At 38.3% G+C, this 16,841-nt stretch overlaps 1 protein-coding gene across 1 annotated transcript in view; it reads right to left on the reverse strand.

The window, feature by feature from the left end:
• The window catches only part of XRCC5 (X-ray repair cross complementing 5), a 98,008-nt gene that overhangs the window by 13,945 nt on the left and 67,222 nt on the right, over positions 1-16,841 (reverse strand). The window contains exon 17 of the mRNA XM_012445966.3: positions 4,346-4,455. Within this exon, the coding sequence (XP_012301389.3) occupies positions 4,346-4,455 (110 nt within the window). The remainder of the gene's footprint in view (positions 1-4,345; positions 4,456-16,841) is intronic.

Consider the following 16,841-nt stretch of genomic DNA (forward strand, 5'->3'; position numbering starts at 1 on the left):
CAAACAAAAACAGACTCATTCAGTGAGTGCTCACACACTCATAACCCATCTTCAATAATTATCAACTCAGGCCGGGCACGGTGGCTCATGCCTATAATCCCAGCACTTTGGGAGGCCGAGGCAGGCAGATCACCTGAGGTTAGGAGTTCAAGACCAGCCTGACCAACATGGTGAAACCCTGTCTCTACTAAAAATACAAAAATTAGCTGGGCATGGTGGTGGGTGCCTGTAATCCCAGCTACTTGGGAGGCTGAGGCAGGAGAATGGCTTGAGCCTGGGAGGCAGAGGCTGAAGTCAGCCGAGATCGTGCCACTGCACTCCAGCCTGGGTGAGACTGTCTTAAAAATAAAACATAAAAACATAATTATCAACTAAACCAATCTTATTTCATCTACATTCTGACCTTCTTCTCCCATAACCCTCCAACTGTTTTGAAGCAAATTTCAAATTATTTCACTTATAAATATCTCTGTATGAAATACAGAAAATACATACTCTTAAAACACATTCACATGCCATTAACAGCATACAAAAAATTAGTGACTCCTTAATAGAACCAAATAACTAGTCAGTATTCTCATTTCCCTAATTGTTCCATAAAACTTAAAAGAAAATTTTTTACAGTTCAAAAAAAGATCCCTCAGCTGGGTGCAGTGGCTCACACCAGTAATCCCAGTACTCTGGGAGGCCAAGGCGGGCAGATAACCTGAGGTCAGGTGTACGAGACCAGCCTGGCCAAAATGGTGAAACCCCATCTTTACTAAAAATGTAAAAATAAGCTGGGCGTGGTGGCATGTGCCTGTAATCCCAGCTACTCAGTAGGTTGAGGCAGGACAATCACCTGAACCCAGGAGGCGGAGGTTGCAGTGAGCCAAGATTGCACCACTGTACTCCAGCCTGGGCAACAAGAATGAGACTCCATCTCAAAAATAAATAAATAAAAAGGGAAGGGGAAGAAAGGAGAAGGAGGAGGTGGAGGTAGAAGGGGGAAGGGGGAAAGAAGAAGAAGAAAGAAGAAGGAGGAGGAGGAGGGAGATGGGGAGGAGGAAGAAAGAAGAAAGAAAGAAGAAAGAAGAAGAAGAATTCCCTCCATTAAGATTAAATGATATGTCACTGAAGTATCTTCTATCTCTCTTTTATTTTTTTTTTTTTTTTTTTTTTTTTTAAGAGAAAGAGAGAGAGAGAATAGGAAGGAGAAAAAAGGAAGAGAAAGAGAGAGAGAGAATGGGGAGGAGGGAGAAGGAAAAGAAAGAGGGAGAGAGAATGGGAGTATTGCTTTCTTGCCCAGGCTAGAATGCAATTTAGTAATGGGTATTGAAAAGCTCTTTTATACTGATAATTATACTTAATGATGTAGTCAGGAAGGAATAAGGGAAGAAGATAACAAACAAACAGCCAACCAATATTTCATTTAAACCTATGAAATGCTATGCGATTACTGAGGAGTGATTTACTTCCAATTATATAGTCACCTTTGGAATAGGTGTGAGGTGGTAATGTATGTTTTGTGTATTTGAAGTGGAGAGTACTATAAATATTTATTAAGTTTACTTGTTCCGGGTCTGAGTTCAAGTTCTGAATATCCTTGTTAATTTTCTATCTCGTTGATCTATAGAATCGTTAGCTCTTCTTGTTGCATTGATCCTTTTGCCATTATGTAATGTCATTCCTCGCCTCTTTTGATCTTTGTTGCTTTAAAGTCTACTTTATCAGAGGTGAGAATTGCATCTCCTGCTTTTTGTTTATTAGTTTATTTTTACTCTCTGTTCAATTGGTAAATCTTCCTCCTTCTCTCTGAGTCTTTGTGTATTGTTTCATGTAAGATGGGCCCGGATGCAGCATACCGATGGGTTTTGGCTTTTTATCCAATTAAAATATATGTAAGTTTAATACCAGCATTTGATGCTAGCTGGCTGTTTTGCCCATTAGTTGATGTGAATTTTTTATTGTGTTAAAGTTCTTTGCTTTTTGATATATTTTTGGAAAGGCTGATATTGGTTGTTCCTTTATATGTATAGTGCTTCTTTCAGAAGCTCTTGTAAAGCAGGCCTGGTGGTGGTGAACTCTCTAAGTACTTGTTTGTTCGCAAAAGATTTAATTTTTCCTTCGCACATAAAGCTTAGTTTGGCTGGATAGGAAATTCTGGGTTGAAAGTTCTTTTCTTTAAGGATGTTAAATATTGGTCCCCACTCTTTTCTGGCTTGTAGGGTTTCTGCTGAGAGATCTGCTGTAAGTCTGATAGGTTTCCCTTTATGGGTAACCTGAACTTTCTCTCTAGCTGCCCTTAGTATTTTCTCCTTCATTTCAACCCTAATAAATCTGGCAATTATGTGCCTTGGGGTTGGTCTTCTTGAAGAATATCTTTGTGGTGTTCTCTGTATTACCTGGAGTTGAATATTACCCTGCCTTGCCAGGTTGGGAAAATTTTCCTGAATGATATTCTGAAGAGTATTTTCCAACTTGGATTCATTCTCTTCATCACATTCAGGTACACCTATCAAACGTAAATTAGGTCTTTTCACATAGTCCCATATTTCCTGGAGACTTTGCTCATTCCTTTTCATCCTTTTTTCTGCATTCTTGTCTTCTCGTTTCATTTCACTGAGCTGGTCCTCGACTTCTGATATCCTTCCTTCTGCTTGATCAATTCGACTGTTTAAACTTGTGCATGCTTCGCGAAGTTCTCGTGTTGTGTTTTTCAGCTCCATCAATTCACTTATATTCTTCTCTAAATTGTCCATTCTCATTAACATTTCGTCAAACCTTTTTTCAAGGTTCTTAGTTTCTTTGCATTGGGTTAGAATAAGTTCTTTTAATTCACAGAAGTTTCTTATCACCCACGTTTGGAAAGCTGCTTCTGTTATTGGAACACCCGTGTAATCTATTAAGCCTTGTTCCGTTACTGATGAGGAATTGCAATCCCCTGTAGAGGGAGAGGCATTCTGATTTTGAGTATTCTCTACCTTTTTACGCTGGTTTCTTCCCTTCATTATATATTTGTCCGTCTGTCGTCTTTATAATTACCGACTTTCTAACTGGGTCTCTGACGTCCAACTTGTTGATTCCCTGCGCCGAAATCTGAGCAATCCACTGAGCCGGCCAAAACAGCGGTGTTAAGATTGATGGTGCTTTTCTGCCCGGGAATATCCGGACTCTACACCAAGAACTGGCGTGCTAAGGCACCAGCAAAACCGCCACGCCGGCCACAAGAGTCGCCCTGGCGACCCGTGGAGCTCCTCCACTGGGAATCTCGTGGTCCGTGAGCAACTAATATTCGTCTGAAAGTGTGGCGTCCTCTCGTTCTTTGCGCTTTCACTGGGAGGTACGTGCCCGAGCTGCTAATCATCAGCCATCTTCTCTCTTTTATTTTTTTAAGAAACACAATGTGACCTGGTATTTTTAAGGACACTGGGTGGCAGCAATGCACAGAGGTGTTGTAAGACACTCCATCTAGCCTGGGCAGTGCTTAAAAAAAGCAATACACTTTTACTATCTCTTTCCATCTAACCAAATCTTTTTCCACCCAACTGAATCATCTGCAGTCTTGTCCTAACTCTACTTTTCCAAAATCTATCTTTTACCTGAAGAGTATTCAGGTTATCTACTTCTGAATCTTTTATTCAAATCTGATTTTAATGATTTTTCCATTTTCTTGTCACTCTTTGTAAGCACCTAATTTAAGCATTAATTCATTCATATATTCAGCAAATATTTAATAAGCATCCAAATAAGAACATATTCTACAACTGTGCCTACTTTAAAATTATGCTTTCTAATTTGAACTTGCTCACTTCTTACCTAGCGATATAAAAGCCTATACATAATTTGGAAAATTTTTAGAAGTATGTTCTAAAAATTCCTAATAAAACAAACAGACAAAACCCACAGAAAAGGCATGGGAAGAACTGAGTAATTTTCAGCATTCTTTTTTTTTCTGACATTTAGATCCCTACTCCTGTCTTCATAAAATCTTTCTCAACAATTAAACCAATACACATTTTCCATCCATTTCCCTAAAAGCCAATCCTTTACAATAACGAGTGGGCCACCAGAGGTTACCATGGAAATTTCCTTGGTTCCCTAATAGAAACAGAAAGCAAAAGCTAGGGCTTTAGTATAATAAAAAGCTAATTTCCAAGAATAAAACATCCTACCTAACCATCTTTATTCCACCTCAGAAATGACAGTGATAGTATAAGTCATCTCTACTTCCACTGGCATACACTGCTATACACACTGAGAATAATTTCCAAAGCCCAGGCTCATTTCCGGGATGCTGTACGCGTCTTTCCCTATGATAGTGGCCAACTGTTTAGGAAGAGAAGATATGCTGGGATAGCATTACCTTAATGGCTTCTTCCCGGAAGGCTCTGATGCAGTCCATGCTCTTCATAAAATACAGTGTTTCATTAGTATCCAAAAACTGTTCGATGTGATTTATGAGCTGGTTACTTGCTAAAACATAAGACAAAAAATTTTCTTAGATTTCAGTGATTCTTAAGAGGGGGTATGCTTCTGTGTTTGTGCCTATAAGTATGTATTATGGTTCATGAGCCTCATTGTCAGCATGCACAATTGCCATACTTCTTTTAGGGGACAGATGAGATGCAAAATTCTGATGTCAAAACTTTATATTTGAGAAGTCTCAATAATATTTATTGATATTTATCAAGAAATTAATTTCTAAAATGCTGAGAATTATAGTTGAAATATTTCTCTTTGGGATATCAGACCCTAGGTTGTAGTTGTTTTTAAAATTATTGTTGTTGTTCCTTTTGATTTTCTCCCACAAGTTAGGAGCCATTTGGATAATTCAAAACTGTCTTTCTACCATATTCACAGAAAATAGATCCTCTAGTCCCTCCCCTAATTCTACTCAGGATAATTGTGGAACAGTGCTGGGCAGTGAAAACTAATGACCAAGAGACACCCCATCTTCTACCAATCCAAGGTTAAATTAGAAAAGATCAGCCCCAGTCTTAACAAAATACTGTTTTCAAATGAGAAATCGCCCTTAGCTGGACCTGAATATTCTCCCTATTGCTGCTCACCATTCCAAAAGACACAAATATTTACTAACTGTCAGCAAGCAATTTCATAAGTGCTATAGAAAGAGAAAATGCGTTAATAATGTCATCATTTCCAAAGTAGGTTACAACTTGAAACAAAAAAATTCTTCAGTATGAAAAAAAAAGCAGAGGAAAATGGAAATCAAGAAGTCATGAAGAAACTTAGTTTGCAATGCAGGTCAAAACTGACCCTTAAGATCTGTGGAAGAACAAATCAAGGAGATGTGGGTATTCATACCTAAATGCTCCCTCTCCCTTCTTCCTGACACCATTCTCTAGCTGGCTGTTTGGCAATTTATGCTGAATGTTCAAGATATTCTAAGACTGCATGTTTCCCAAAATCACAGCCTCCTGTGAGCATGTAGTAGCTATGTGTGTGTGTATGCACAATGCTGAAGAAAATTACTTTCAAGCTTCACCAATAAAGGCCCCAGGCCACTAACCCTGTGAATCACAGTGACCTGTACATTACTCAACGCCTTCCTTACGAAAAACATGAAATCAGTGCTAAGAATCTCCTTATTTCCTAAGGACCTTACACAGCATGTGGAAAGGATTAAAAAACTGGATGAAGTATTTCCGAATACAGCAACTTTCCAGCAAGGGAAAAATATCCCCAGTAACCAATTCATCCCTTCTACCAACTAGGAGATTATGATCCCCATTATAAGAAAGCACTTAACAAACTCAAGGGATTAAAGAAACATTTCCCTGCAATTTCAGAAATCTTTACCAACGTATCCCGCAGCAGTGAATTAATATCCAACTATAATTCAAAGGAGAGAAAGAATGTTGAGAAGAATCTTTTTAAACAAGGTAAATAATACAACCCTGATTAGTAGGCAGAGCAGAAAACCATCAACAAGAAGCTCAAACCAAACAGAAGTCATCTCCCCTTTTCAGCTTGAAAAGCAAAATAACAGAAATGTTTGATAACAGAAAGTGGCGTACTTTCCCAGATCACTCGATACAAAGTTCACTCGAAGTTATATATCTGGGCACAAATAAAAACCTTTACAGGCCAAGGGCAATAATTCCAGAGACTCTAAATTCTCCATTTCTTTTGAAATTAGAATAAGAAATCTGAGGAAGCTATAATGTAAATGTTGCTCTTTGTTTGATAGTATACACTTATCCTGTGACTACTATGTAGAAGACACTTTGTTATGTTCTGTGGGAGACAGAATTAGGATGAAGATAAGGCCCTTGCCTTTGAGGATTTTACAGTCGAATAGGGGATATAATGCATATACATAAAATTAACACTGGGAAATAATGTGAAGAGGGCTATGAGTATTAAGGAAATATATTAATTGGTCTGATTTTTAGAAAATCTTTGGTGATTATAGAAAGCTTCACAAATTAACATGACTTTTCAGCTAGGCAATGAAAAATAGAATTTGGCAATTAGGCAGCAGGAAACAGAATTAGCCTAAGTATAAAGAAGAGAAGTGAGAAAGCACAAGGTGTATTAGGAGAAAAGCAAATGGCCACATACGTGGACACAAATAGGGGAAGAAAAATGAGTGAGAATTAGACAGAAAATGGCTGGAGGAAAGGGAGTTCCAAGAAGAGTGAACAATATGTGTGAGAATCCTGAGGTAGAGGTAGAGCTTGGCTCCTTAGAAAGTATAGAAGAAACAAGAAATCCAAGACCAAGCCTTTTAGGAACTATTACATTTAGTGGTTGGATAGTGAAAAGGGAGCTGAAGAAGGAGGCTATGAAGGAATAGTCAGAGAGAGAGAGAAAAAAAATCAGGAGTTCATGGCATCACAGTTACTAAGAGAAGAGATTACTTAAAGAAAAGAGTCATCTGCTGTGTCCAAATTATTACATGAAGAGTACAAGGAAAAGAGTATAAAAAGCATAGTTGATTAAGGATAGTAACGCAGAGAATTCTAACAGCTTGGAGCCCATGAAGCAACTACATAGGTACTAAACTGCTTTGCAAAAAACCAAACCAACCAACTTCCTGACTCATTTTATCCTGAGCAACACACAGTTGCTTACAGAGAAAAATACTAAAAAAAAAAAACAAAAAAACTGAAACACGAACAAAAAATAAAGCAAATACCCAAGCCAACAATCCATTTGCAATGATATAGGAAAGAAGTAGTCCAGTCTACCATAAACACTTTGTAAAAGGAAGTAGTAGGAGACTCAATACTCAGTTTCTTTGTAATAAAAAAAAAAAAAAAAAAAAAAAAGCCCTCATGTATCTGTGGGCCTGTATGGATTTAGTTTTTCTTATTTACATGTTAGACTCTTTCCATCAGAGCGTTCAGAAACACAGGTGGATAAACATATCCAAACTTACAATAAACTCAATGAATACAAAGAACCAGATTTTGGCCTTCTAAGAATACTCAGCTACATGGTTTGTACATTTGGTCCATGATTCTAAATTCTGTCCCTCTACCCAGACTACTTTTGTGGTTCACTGACTATAATGAACCATTTAACACCAGGGAATAGCTGTGATGGATGATGCTTGAATATACTCAGTATCAGAAGGGATGTAGACAAGAAACTTCCCTTCCAAAGTTTTGTGGCACCTCACATTTCCCTGCCATTTTTAATAAAAGTAAAATGCAGAAATGGCTGACAAAAATAATATTCTACTTTAGCTGGATTATGCTTTTGACTTCCCTGCCCCACATAAAATGCTGATCATCAGGGTGCTTTTCTCTGCTTCTACATCAATTACAGAGCTAAGGAATGGCTTATCAGTCTTCATACTCAGTAAATCACAGCCCCAATTATAACTCACCAAAATGTTCTTCAGAATTAGTCAGTGACTCAATAATACTCACTAGTAGCTAAAATAAAAAATGGTCATTGGAAAGGTCATCCATCTTAGGATATTAAGTTAGGCAAATGGCTGTCATCTATTTCCAGGATTACTTCAAATGTCTGTTATGGATTTTGAGGCTTTAAATACGGGTGTCATATACTAACGCAGTATCTTAACGAGTACAGATGTTAATACACAAAATCAAGCTCAATACAATGATACTTTAGTATCATATTCAAAATGATATCCAGACATAGAAATGCTATAGAAGAGGAAAAGGGCAGAGTTTTCTTGATAATCTGAAATACACATTCTTCCTCTCTACTGAAAACATTCAACACCACCCAAAGTCCTATAAAATGGACTACGCCTCCCTTCTCATTGTACAGTCACCAAGGCCAAAACGCTCAGGGCCATGTGCACGTCTGTCTCTGACATTACATTTACTCACTCCTTCTGTTCTTTGCAAAGATGTTTCCAACAAAGTGATGTGGGACTTTCTCCTCCATCTGACAGAGCCCAAAAAGCAGTAGGTTCCCTCATCTGTCACACATTATATATAAAAGACTGCAAAGACACCTCAAACGATTTGGCTGAACTCAGCCATCATTTAGGATATTTCCCAATTTAATTCTTCTCATTTTCTCAATGCCTCATGTAAATGTTACTTACTGAAAAGCTGTATATTTTGCAAATGTCAGCAGTTAAATAACTTCTAAATGTCAAGAACAAATTTATGGCCAGGCGCGGTGGCTCACGCCTGTATTCCTAGCACTTTGTGAGGCCAAGGCAGACAGATCACTTGAGGTCAGGCGATCGAGACCAGCCTGACCAACACTGTGAAACCCTGCCTCCACTAAAAATACAAAAACTAGCCGCAAACCACTTGATCCCAGGAGATGAACGTTGCAGTGAGCCGAGATCATGCCACTACACTCCAGCCCGGGTAACAAAAACAAATTTATATAGCTAATGACAATCACATCTTTGTAACACAAAATTAAAAGTGACAATAAAAATCAAGCACCTAGATCAAAATTAAGGTCAAGTAATTCACTATTAAGAGAATAAACAGGAATAATACCCATCAGCATATAAAACTCTAGGCAAGCAGTCCAGTCAACCATAAATTAAATCCACATGTAAATTGCACTGTTTAAGCCAGAAACTTATAAAAGATATTTGCCTGATAAAAAAGAAATCTGTTTTAACATAGGCAATTTAAGAAACATATAAACAGGCTTTCTTTATGCCTCTTTACTATTGGATATAAATTGGACATTGTGGGTAGAGGTTGTGTGTGTATATCAGTCAGGGTCCAACCCAAAGAATATAAATCACTCCAAATCAGGAGATTTAAGGCAGACAATTGTTTTGCAGGTTATGAAGAGTTTAAAGCCAACTGAGAATGGTACTGTAACCCAGGGATTGGTAACAGCAAGAAGCTCTTAGTATCCCTTGGTGTGCAGGAAAAAGAAAAGAAAGGGTATAAATAGAGCTCAGGGATCTGTCCTACGGGAGCTGAAACCACTGAGGACCAAAGATGCTACCCAACACAGAAAGACAGAAAGAGATACCCTGGTTTCTCTCTCCCTACTTCCTACCAATAGCTCTCATGCTGAACCCAGTAGGAAGTCTTTAGACACGAGAGCCTGGGAAATGCAACCTGCAGAAGCCAGCTCTGCTCACACTTCCCTCAGATGCAGGGCATATGAAAGAAGGGAAGGTGAGGAGGGGATCTAAGGGCACCAGCTGTTATGAACTCACAAGGGGATGCCCCATTTTATGAACTGGGTATGTCCAAGAGACAGAAATCAGCAAGGCATCAGGTCAGGTGCAGTGGCTCATGCCTGTAATCCCAGCACTTTGGGAGGCCAAGGCGGGTGGATCACCTGAGGTCAGGAGTTCAAGACCAGCCTGGTCAACATGGTGAAACCCTGTTTCTAGTAAAAATACAAAAATTAGCTGGGTGTGGTGGCACATGCCTGCAACACCAGCTGTTTAGGAGGCTGAGGCAGGAGAATCGTCTGAACTGGGGAGGTGGAGGTTGCAGTGGGCTGAGCTCTTGCCACTGCACTCCAGCCTGGGCCACAGAGGGAGATTCCATCTCAAAAAAACAGAAATCAGCAAGGCATCATTTAAAGTATAAGGGAAGCTAAAATTTGCAAGTTTCTTTCCTCATAGTGAGGTAGAATACAGTGAAATTCAATTAAAAGTTACTGAAAAAGTTCAAAATCATATTTAAAGCTTTCCCCAGCCATTTTAGTTTTTATTTTTAAAGCTGTATTTCTAGAAAAAATTATGTAAAAAAATATTGTTTCCACTTCTACTTGAAACATCTTCAGAGCTACATACATCTCCATTTCCTTCAGGTCTAACAGGGTTGTGACATGCAACTGTGTGGACCATGACAATAAATAAGAGGTACTGGATGCAGCCAAGCGCTTCCCATGGCACTCTGGTCCTCTCAGAAGTGAAAGGTACTTCTGAAATTTTAAGTACCTTAAATATTTTTTCTCTAAATTACAAAAAAGAAAAAAATGCTTATTTCTTAAACATCCTTCTTTCTGCTTCCACTTCTAAAAGAGTTCAGATCTAAGATTCCAGGAAGAATTTGCCCTGAAGGTTTGTGCTCCTTGCTCTTGGTATTCTTGTTTTTTGTTGTACGGTCTTCAAAGAAAATTCTTATTGAGGAAAAACAAATTACTGGATGGCAACAAAAGAAATACAGAACTAGGAAAAAAGAGTAAGCTTTAGTAACCTGAAAATGACATTTAAATTTGTCATCTTTTTTAAGCAGTTACACTGAGAAGCAGACACAGCTCTGCCGTTTGCCTTATCCTGCCCTTCTTCCACCTTCTAGAAATTGTTCTGCTAGCTCTTTGCCCTCAATCTAACAGAAGTTCCTTTCCTCCTTCTCAGAACAGAAAAATCAGTAGATGTGATAGAGAACACCACAGCCATAATATCATGCATGACCAGTGGCACAGGAAATTGGACTAAGGTGTGTAAAGTGCTGACCACCTCAACATACGGATGCAGCCCTGTATTTTTAAATTATTATTATTCTTACCAATAACTAAAAAACTCAATTAAAACCTCACCATTTAAGCTCCACAAGTTCAGTCACAGCCCATTTTTTCATGCTTAATGATTTTCTCATTAAGTGCAGTAATTTCTTACAAATTGCACTAATAAAACTAAGTCCTGCTGGGTGTTTTCCCCCCTTCTTAAATGCTGCCTTTTCATTGATGTGTTAAATTAAAACCCCAGGCACAAGGAACAGAGTAAATGCAAAGTCTTTATTGTCAGAATCCATTCCTGCAGACTATGAGATCTCTCTCCTTTTATTTCTGTTTTTATTTGAGCTAGCTGTGAGTTGTACTTTGTAGCCACAGCAGGAAGAATGATATGGAAGGTCTCTTGGCCTTAGCTCACTCTGTATAACAAATATGGTAGTGTGAGTTAATGAGAAACTAGAAAAATGATATCCAGTTAGCCCACTGGCTGTGTGTTCATTTTATGTAAGAGAGCATTATGATGTAACATTTTTATTCTGAGAAATGATATTTCTCATCTTAAACAGCTTGGGTATATGACCAGATCTGTTCCCAGATCAGCTGGCAAATTTTAAGTTTCCTGGTAAATGGAATGGTTCCGTGGCATTCTATGGTCTTGTAATTTTTTATTAAAAATATTCAATTTAACCATTAAAAAACACTAAACATATCGCATAAAGTCTGAAGGTCATCAGTTAATATTTATAGGGCATACAACAGTTAACGAAAGACCAAAGAACATCCACTACCTAGTGTGAGTAATTTTCCCCAATTCTACAAAGGAGTGCACTTAAAGTACAATAATCAGACATTACGCTGACATAAGAAAGAAACTGAAGGAAGACTTTCTTATTCAATGAGGAAATGACTTCTTTCAGTTTTTTAGGAAATGTATATGCCATATGCCTGAAAGAATGTGTTGTGGTCAGGGGTGAAGGCTAGGGAGGGCAGAGAAAGAGGGTCTCCACAATTTTCCAAGGTCCTAGAATTCTAAAACTTGGCAATGCTTACTAAAATAAAATTGATAGAGAAGAATCAAGAACCTTATCACCATGCTTGATTCGATTCTAAATGGGTAGTAGGAGAAAGGAATAATGCAAGAGAATAGTGACTGGTACTGTAACAACTTTATGGTCTCTATCTAGCTTCATACCTGAGTAGATGTCATCAAACTAATACAGGAAGTAAGATATCAAGTAGTCATAGTAACAGTACAGCCAAGAGGAAACAGGAACACAAAACCTATCTGGCAATGGGATCCAATTAAAAGTTGGTAATGGAATGGAACTGAAATGCATGTATCAGTTGAAGAGATAGAGTGAGTGATGAGTCAGACTCCTCACCAAGGAGAAAAATAGGCAGCCATTGTTGAATGTGCTTTTGGGGAAGTTGGACAAGGGGCAGACAGAACACAAGTTTTCTATGACGCCTCAAGAATTTGAGTCTTTTTTTGAAAGAAAATATTAGGTATCAGAAATTTTAGAAAGACTGTATTCTGTGTGATAACTCCTTCTAAAAATTGATAAATAATGCCTTGTGTTTATGCAGTATCATTCCTTAAGGACTTCTCAGATTCTTCTTTTTATTTTTATTCTCCCCCCATCCTTTTCTGATTTTATGAAGAAAGTTGTATAATATTCTAGAGCTCAAAATACAGACATGTTATATTCTCTACTTCTTCTTTGATGGGGCTAAGACTTAGGAACTGATCCAAAGAACCAGAGAAGTAAATCTGCTATAATTCAAAAATTCAAATTCTTATTACTCATAAGCACTGTTTTATTAAAGTCAGCAAGGAAAACCAAAAAAGCCAGATGGAGGTCATTTTGTCTCACTGATAGCAGACCAGCAGCAGTATATAAGATGAGTCCATACTACAAAAAAATTACAACACAGCATTGGGATCCAAAGATATACTGGTTCTCAAATCACAGGCATCTCTTTAGAATAGGATTTGGGGTAAAGATAAGAATGGACATTTTTTTTAAAGAGTAAATTGGTTTTAGAAAGCTGATGCTGCAAGGGCATTAGCAGGAATACGATTTGGTTTGAACACAAGGTTCATAGAGAGAATCTGTATAAGAATGGGTCAGGAGTGGCAGAATGGGACCAGATTGTGGCAAGCCTCAAATGGGAGACTGAATGGGAGTAATTAAGAAGGGCTGACCCAGAATAAAATCTGTGCTATAAGAAGTTAAATCTGTACAAACATATGGACAGAAATGAAGGAGAACTTTAAAGGTAATTAATGTAGGATGCTGGAACTGTCCTATGATGAAATAATGAAAGCCTGAACTACGATAGTTATAGGATAGAAAGGAAGAGACAGACCTGAGAAGTAAATTAGAAGACAATTAGAAATTAGAAGAAAAATATACACAAAGTGGTCAGAAATAAAAAAAACTCAAGGGCAAAACAACAGCAACAATGCCCCTTATTTCTGGAGAAAGTTCCATTGATAGCATCAGGACACGTTATCGCTTAGCCATGTCCTATCCACCTTTACCATAAAGGTCTAGGTTATGCCAACCTCCTCCAGGAATTCTTTTCTTTTCTTTCTTTTTTTTTTTAAAGACAGAGTCTTGTTCTTTTGCCCAGGCTGGTCTTGAACTGCTGGCTTCAAGTGATCCACCTGCCTTGGCCTCCCAAAGTGCTGGGATTACAGGCATGAGCCTGCGCCCAGCCCCTTCACAAATTCTTCTTCAAAGTAGCCACCTACCTGCATCTGCACCCATATATTCTGCCTTCTGTCCTATTGTCTTTGCTGAACTATCTGTGTGTCATCTAAGTTATCCCTTTTACCTGTGCCCTAGATCCCCTGCCTCTCCACTACTCAAGGATCTCTTCCAGTCTCATGCCTTATAGTCTGTATGGCTCCTTCTCCATGATTTACACACACAACTCAGACCTTTTTCCTGAAGTCCAGACCAACTTACTACATGTTTCCCTTCTCAGCAAGTGGCAATTCCTTACAGTTGTTCAGACCAAAAATCTTGGGTGTTATTTTTGACTTCTCTCTCTCACACTCTACATTCATATGATCAGCCAAACTTGCCAATTATACTTTCAAAACATATCAAAACTCAGACCTCTTCTTACTACCTCCCGTCACTTGGATTAATGCAGAAGTCTTCTAACTCATCTGCCTACCTCAACCTTGCCCTTTACCTCAGCATGGTAGAAAATATAAAATCATCCGCTACTTCGAACTCTTCAGTGGTTTCACATTTCACTCAGAGAAAAGCAAAAGGTCTAGGAGGTCTTATGTGATATGTACCCCAGCCAGCTCGCTAATCTCAGCTCCTACTTTCTTTGCTCCAGCCACACAGGCCTCCCTGATGCTTCTAGCCAAGCATACTCATCCTGAGCTTCTCAAGAACATGCTGCTCCCTGTGTCTGCAAAGCTCTCCCCACAGATATCCACTAGACACTCTCCCCTACTGTCCCCAATCATCTGTTCAACTGTGAGGACTTCCCTGATCCTCTACATAAAATAAGCCCATCTCAACCAAGCATTCCCTATCCCAGTATCCTACTTTATCTTTTCTCTATAGTGCTGTCATGGGTTGAATAGTAACCCCCCTACTCCCCCACCCCACGATTCCTGTGCTTTCCAAAACCTCACAATGTGACCGTATTCAGAAAGAGGGTCCTTGCAGATGTGTAATCAAATTAAGATGAGGTCATTAGGGCAGGCCTTAATCCAACAGGACTGACATCTTTATAAGAAGAGGGAAATTTGGATACAGACATACAAGAGCTCCCTGTTAAGAGAGAAGCAATGACTGGAGTAATACATCTACAAGCTAAGGGATGCAAGAACTGCCAGCTGTCACCAAAGGCTATGAGAGAGCATTCAACAGGTTCTCCCTCACACCTCTCAGAAGGAAGCAACTCTGTGATTTTGGACTTTAGTCTCCAGAAGTGCAAGGATAAACTTCTATTGCTTTAAGGCACTCAGTTTGTGGTACTCCATTACTGCAGCACTAGGACATTAACACAAATGCTTACCACCATTTGACAAATATTTTCTTATTTGTTTACTGTCTGCATCTTGGCATAATGACCGGGACATAGTAGGCATTCAGCGAATAACTGCTGAATGGATGAACAAATGGTGTAGGCCTTACTCCTCTAAAAGCCTAGGGAATGAACATGTCTTTTTGTTGTTCTTTCAGTTTAAACTCATAGGCTGTGTATTTAGTGTTGGCTACTACTTAGGGGAGTAAACAGTCTAGAACTCTCTTTTGTCTCCTCCCTCCCTTAATTTTACAGAGATGGAAATGGTTACAATAAAGCTCTACGGAAGGGGGAAATGCACAAAGAATAACAGGCTATGTAAAAGACATATGCAGGTGGGCAGGGATGAGACATCACATCCAACATTGTCATGATTTTATGCATGAACACATCTTGGCTTGTTATTGCTGCTTACTAAGTATGCCTCATCCCGTATTAGTGTATGCCTTTTTCTTTTATTAATCAAGTTGCTTAATGCCACTGGGAATGGAGGGTTCTCCCAAAATGTACTATCTCTGACTAGATCCCCAATTTATTATACCCTAAAACAATTAACTATCTTGATCACAATATACAGCATTAGTAGGGATGAGCAGGTTATTCCTATGAAGAGACAGAATGTGGGTATGGGCAGAGTTTCAAAGGGAGGGAGACAATAAAGAGGAGATGTCACTTTTTAACTTTATATGCGATTATATTACTATTTGCAGTTTTCCCCTATAAGCATGTGCTTATTTTTAATGAGAAGCCTAAGGAACAACTAAATCATCGTGAAACATATAAGAGACTGCCATATCAGGAGACAATAAACAATTGTTTCTATTTCTAGTGAGCTCTAAGCAGGAAGACAATTTTCATGGGTTGACACTTAGGATACTTCCATTTCATTGATCCTTTTACTTCATTTTTGTTTTATTCTTTCCGAACCACATTCATTTTGTTTATTACTCATATACTTAACGAGCAGTGGTTAAAAAAAAAAAAAAAAAACGCCCTTAGAAATAATTTCATTTCATCTACTGTCATCAGGAAATTTGAAGTAGCTCTGCAGGCATATCTTATCTTTGGTTTGCGGCTTCTACCTTCCTTATAATCCCACACATTTAAAATTCCAATGTATAAGTCTTGCTGGCTTCATTACAATCCACCTAAGAATAATTAGAAATGGGGCCAACTGTGGGATAATTCAACCTTAGTTATATTTTCTTCTTAGTACATGAGACAAAAAAGGAGTCAAACAAAATAAATGCGTGCTTGACAAAAATGGGACAAAAGAAGAAACGAAAGAATGCACCAATTAATTTTTCAAATCTATAAACATTGATCTAAGACTTGATGTACTTGATATACCTGTTGCCACTAAAATCGACTTTTATTTCTCACAGCTAATCAATCACCTTTCTGCTCCAACAAGTTCCTAAAATCTACGCAATTTTTCCAGTACTTAGTAAACATCCTTTACTAACATAAATTTATTTTTCCCTTGAAACAGAGGACTCAGAAACCCATATAATCTTGCAGTACACATAGCTAAGTTAATTTTCTTAAAATGCCAACACCTGAAGACCTTTATTTAAAATATACTCTATTAACCGAACTGACAATGTTTTCGTTAGTGTTACCCTGTAAAAATTGGACAAAATCACTTGGATCTCATGACCCAGGCTGGTTTAGCTAGGTAAGACAAAAATTATAAAGGTCTCACTAGCATACACAGTCTCAAGGTGAATAACTTTCAATACTCAAAACATCATGGAAAATAGCTAGATAGAAAAATCAACAGACATAGATCTGAACAAACTATCAATCAAATTGCCCTGACATTTCCAGAACACTTGACCTAGTAACAGGAGAATACACGTACTTTTTAAGGCCATAGGGAACAACTGTCAGAACAG

This window comes from Aotus nancymaae, unplaced genomic scaffold (genome assembly GCF_030222135.1).
Source record: "Aotus nancymaae isolate 86718 unplaced genomic scaffold, 86718_ANA_hifiasm-v0.15.2.pri h1tg000008l, whole genome shotgun sequence".
Classification (NCBI taxonomy): domain Eukaryota; kingdom Metazoa; phylum Chordata; class Mammalia; order Primates; family Aotidae; genus Aotus; species Aotus nancymaae.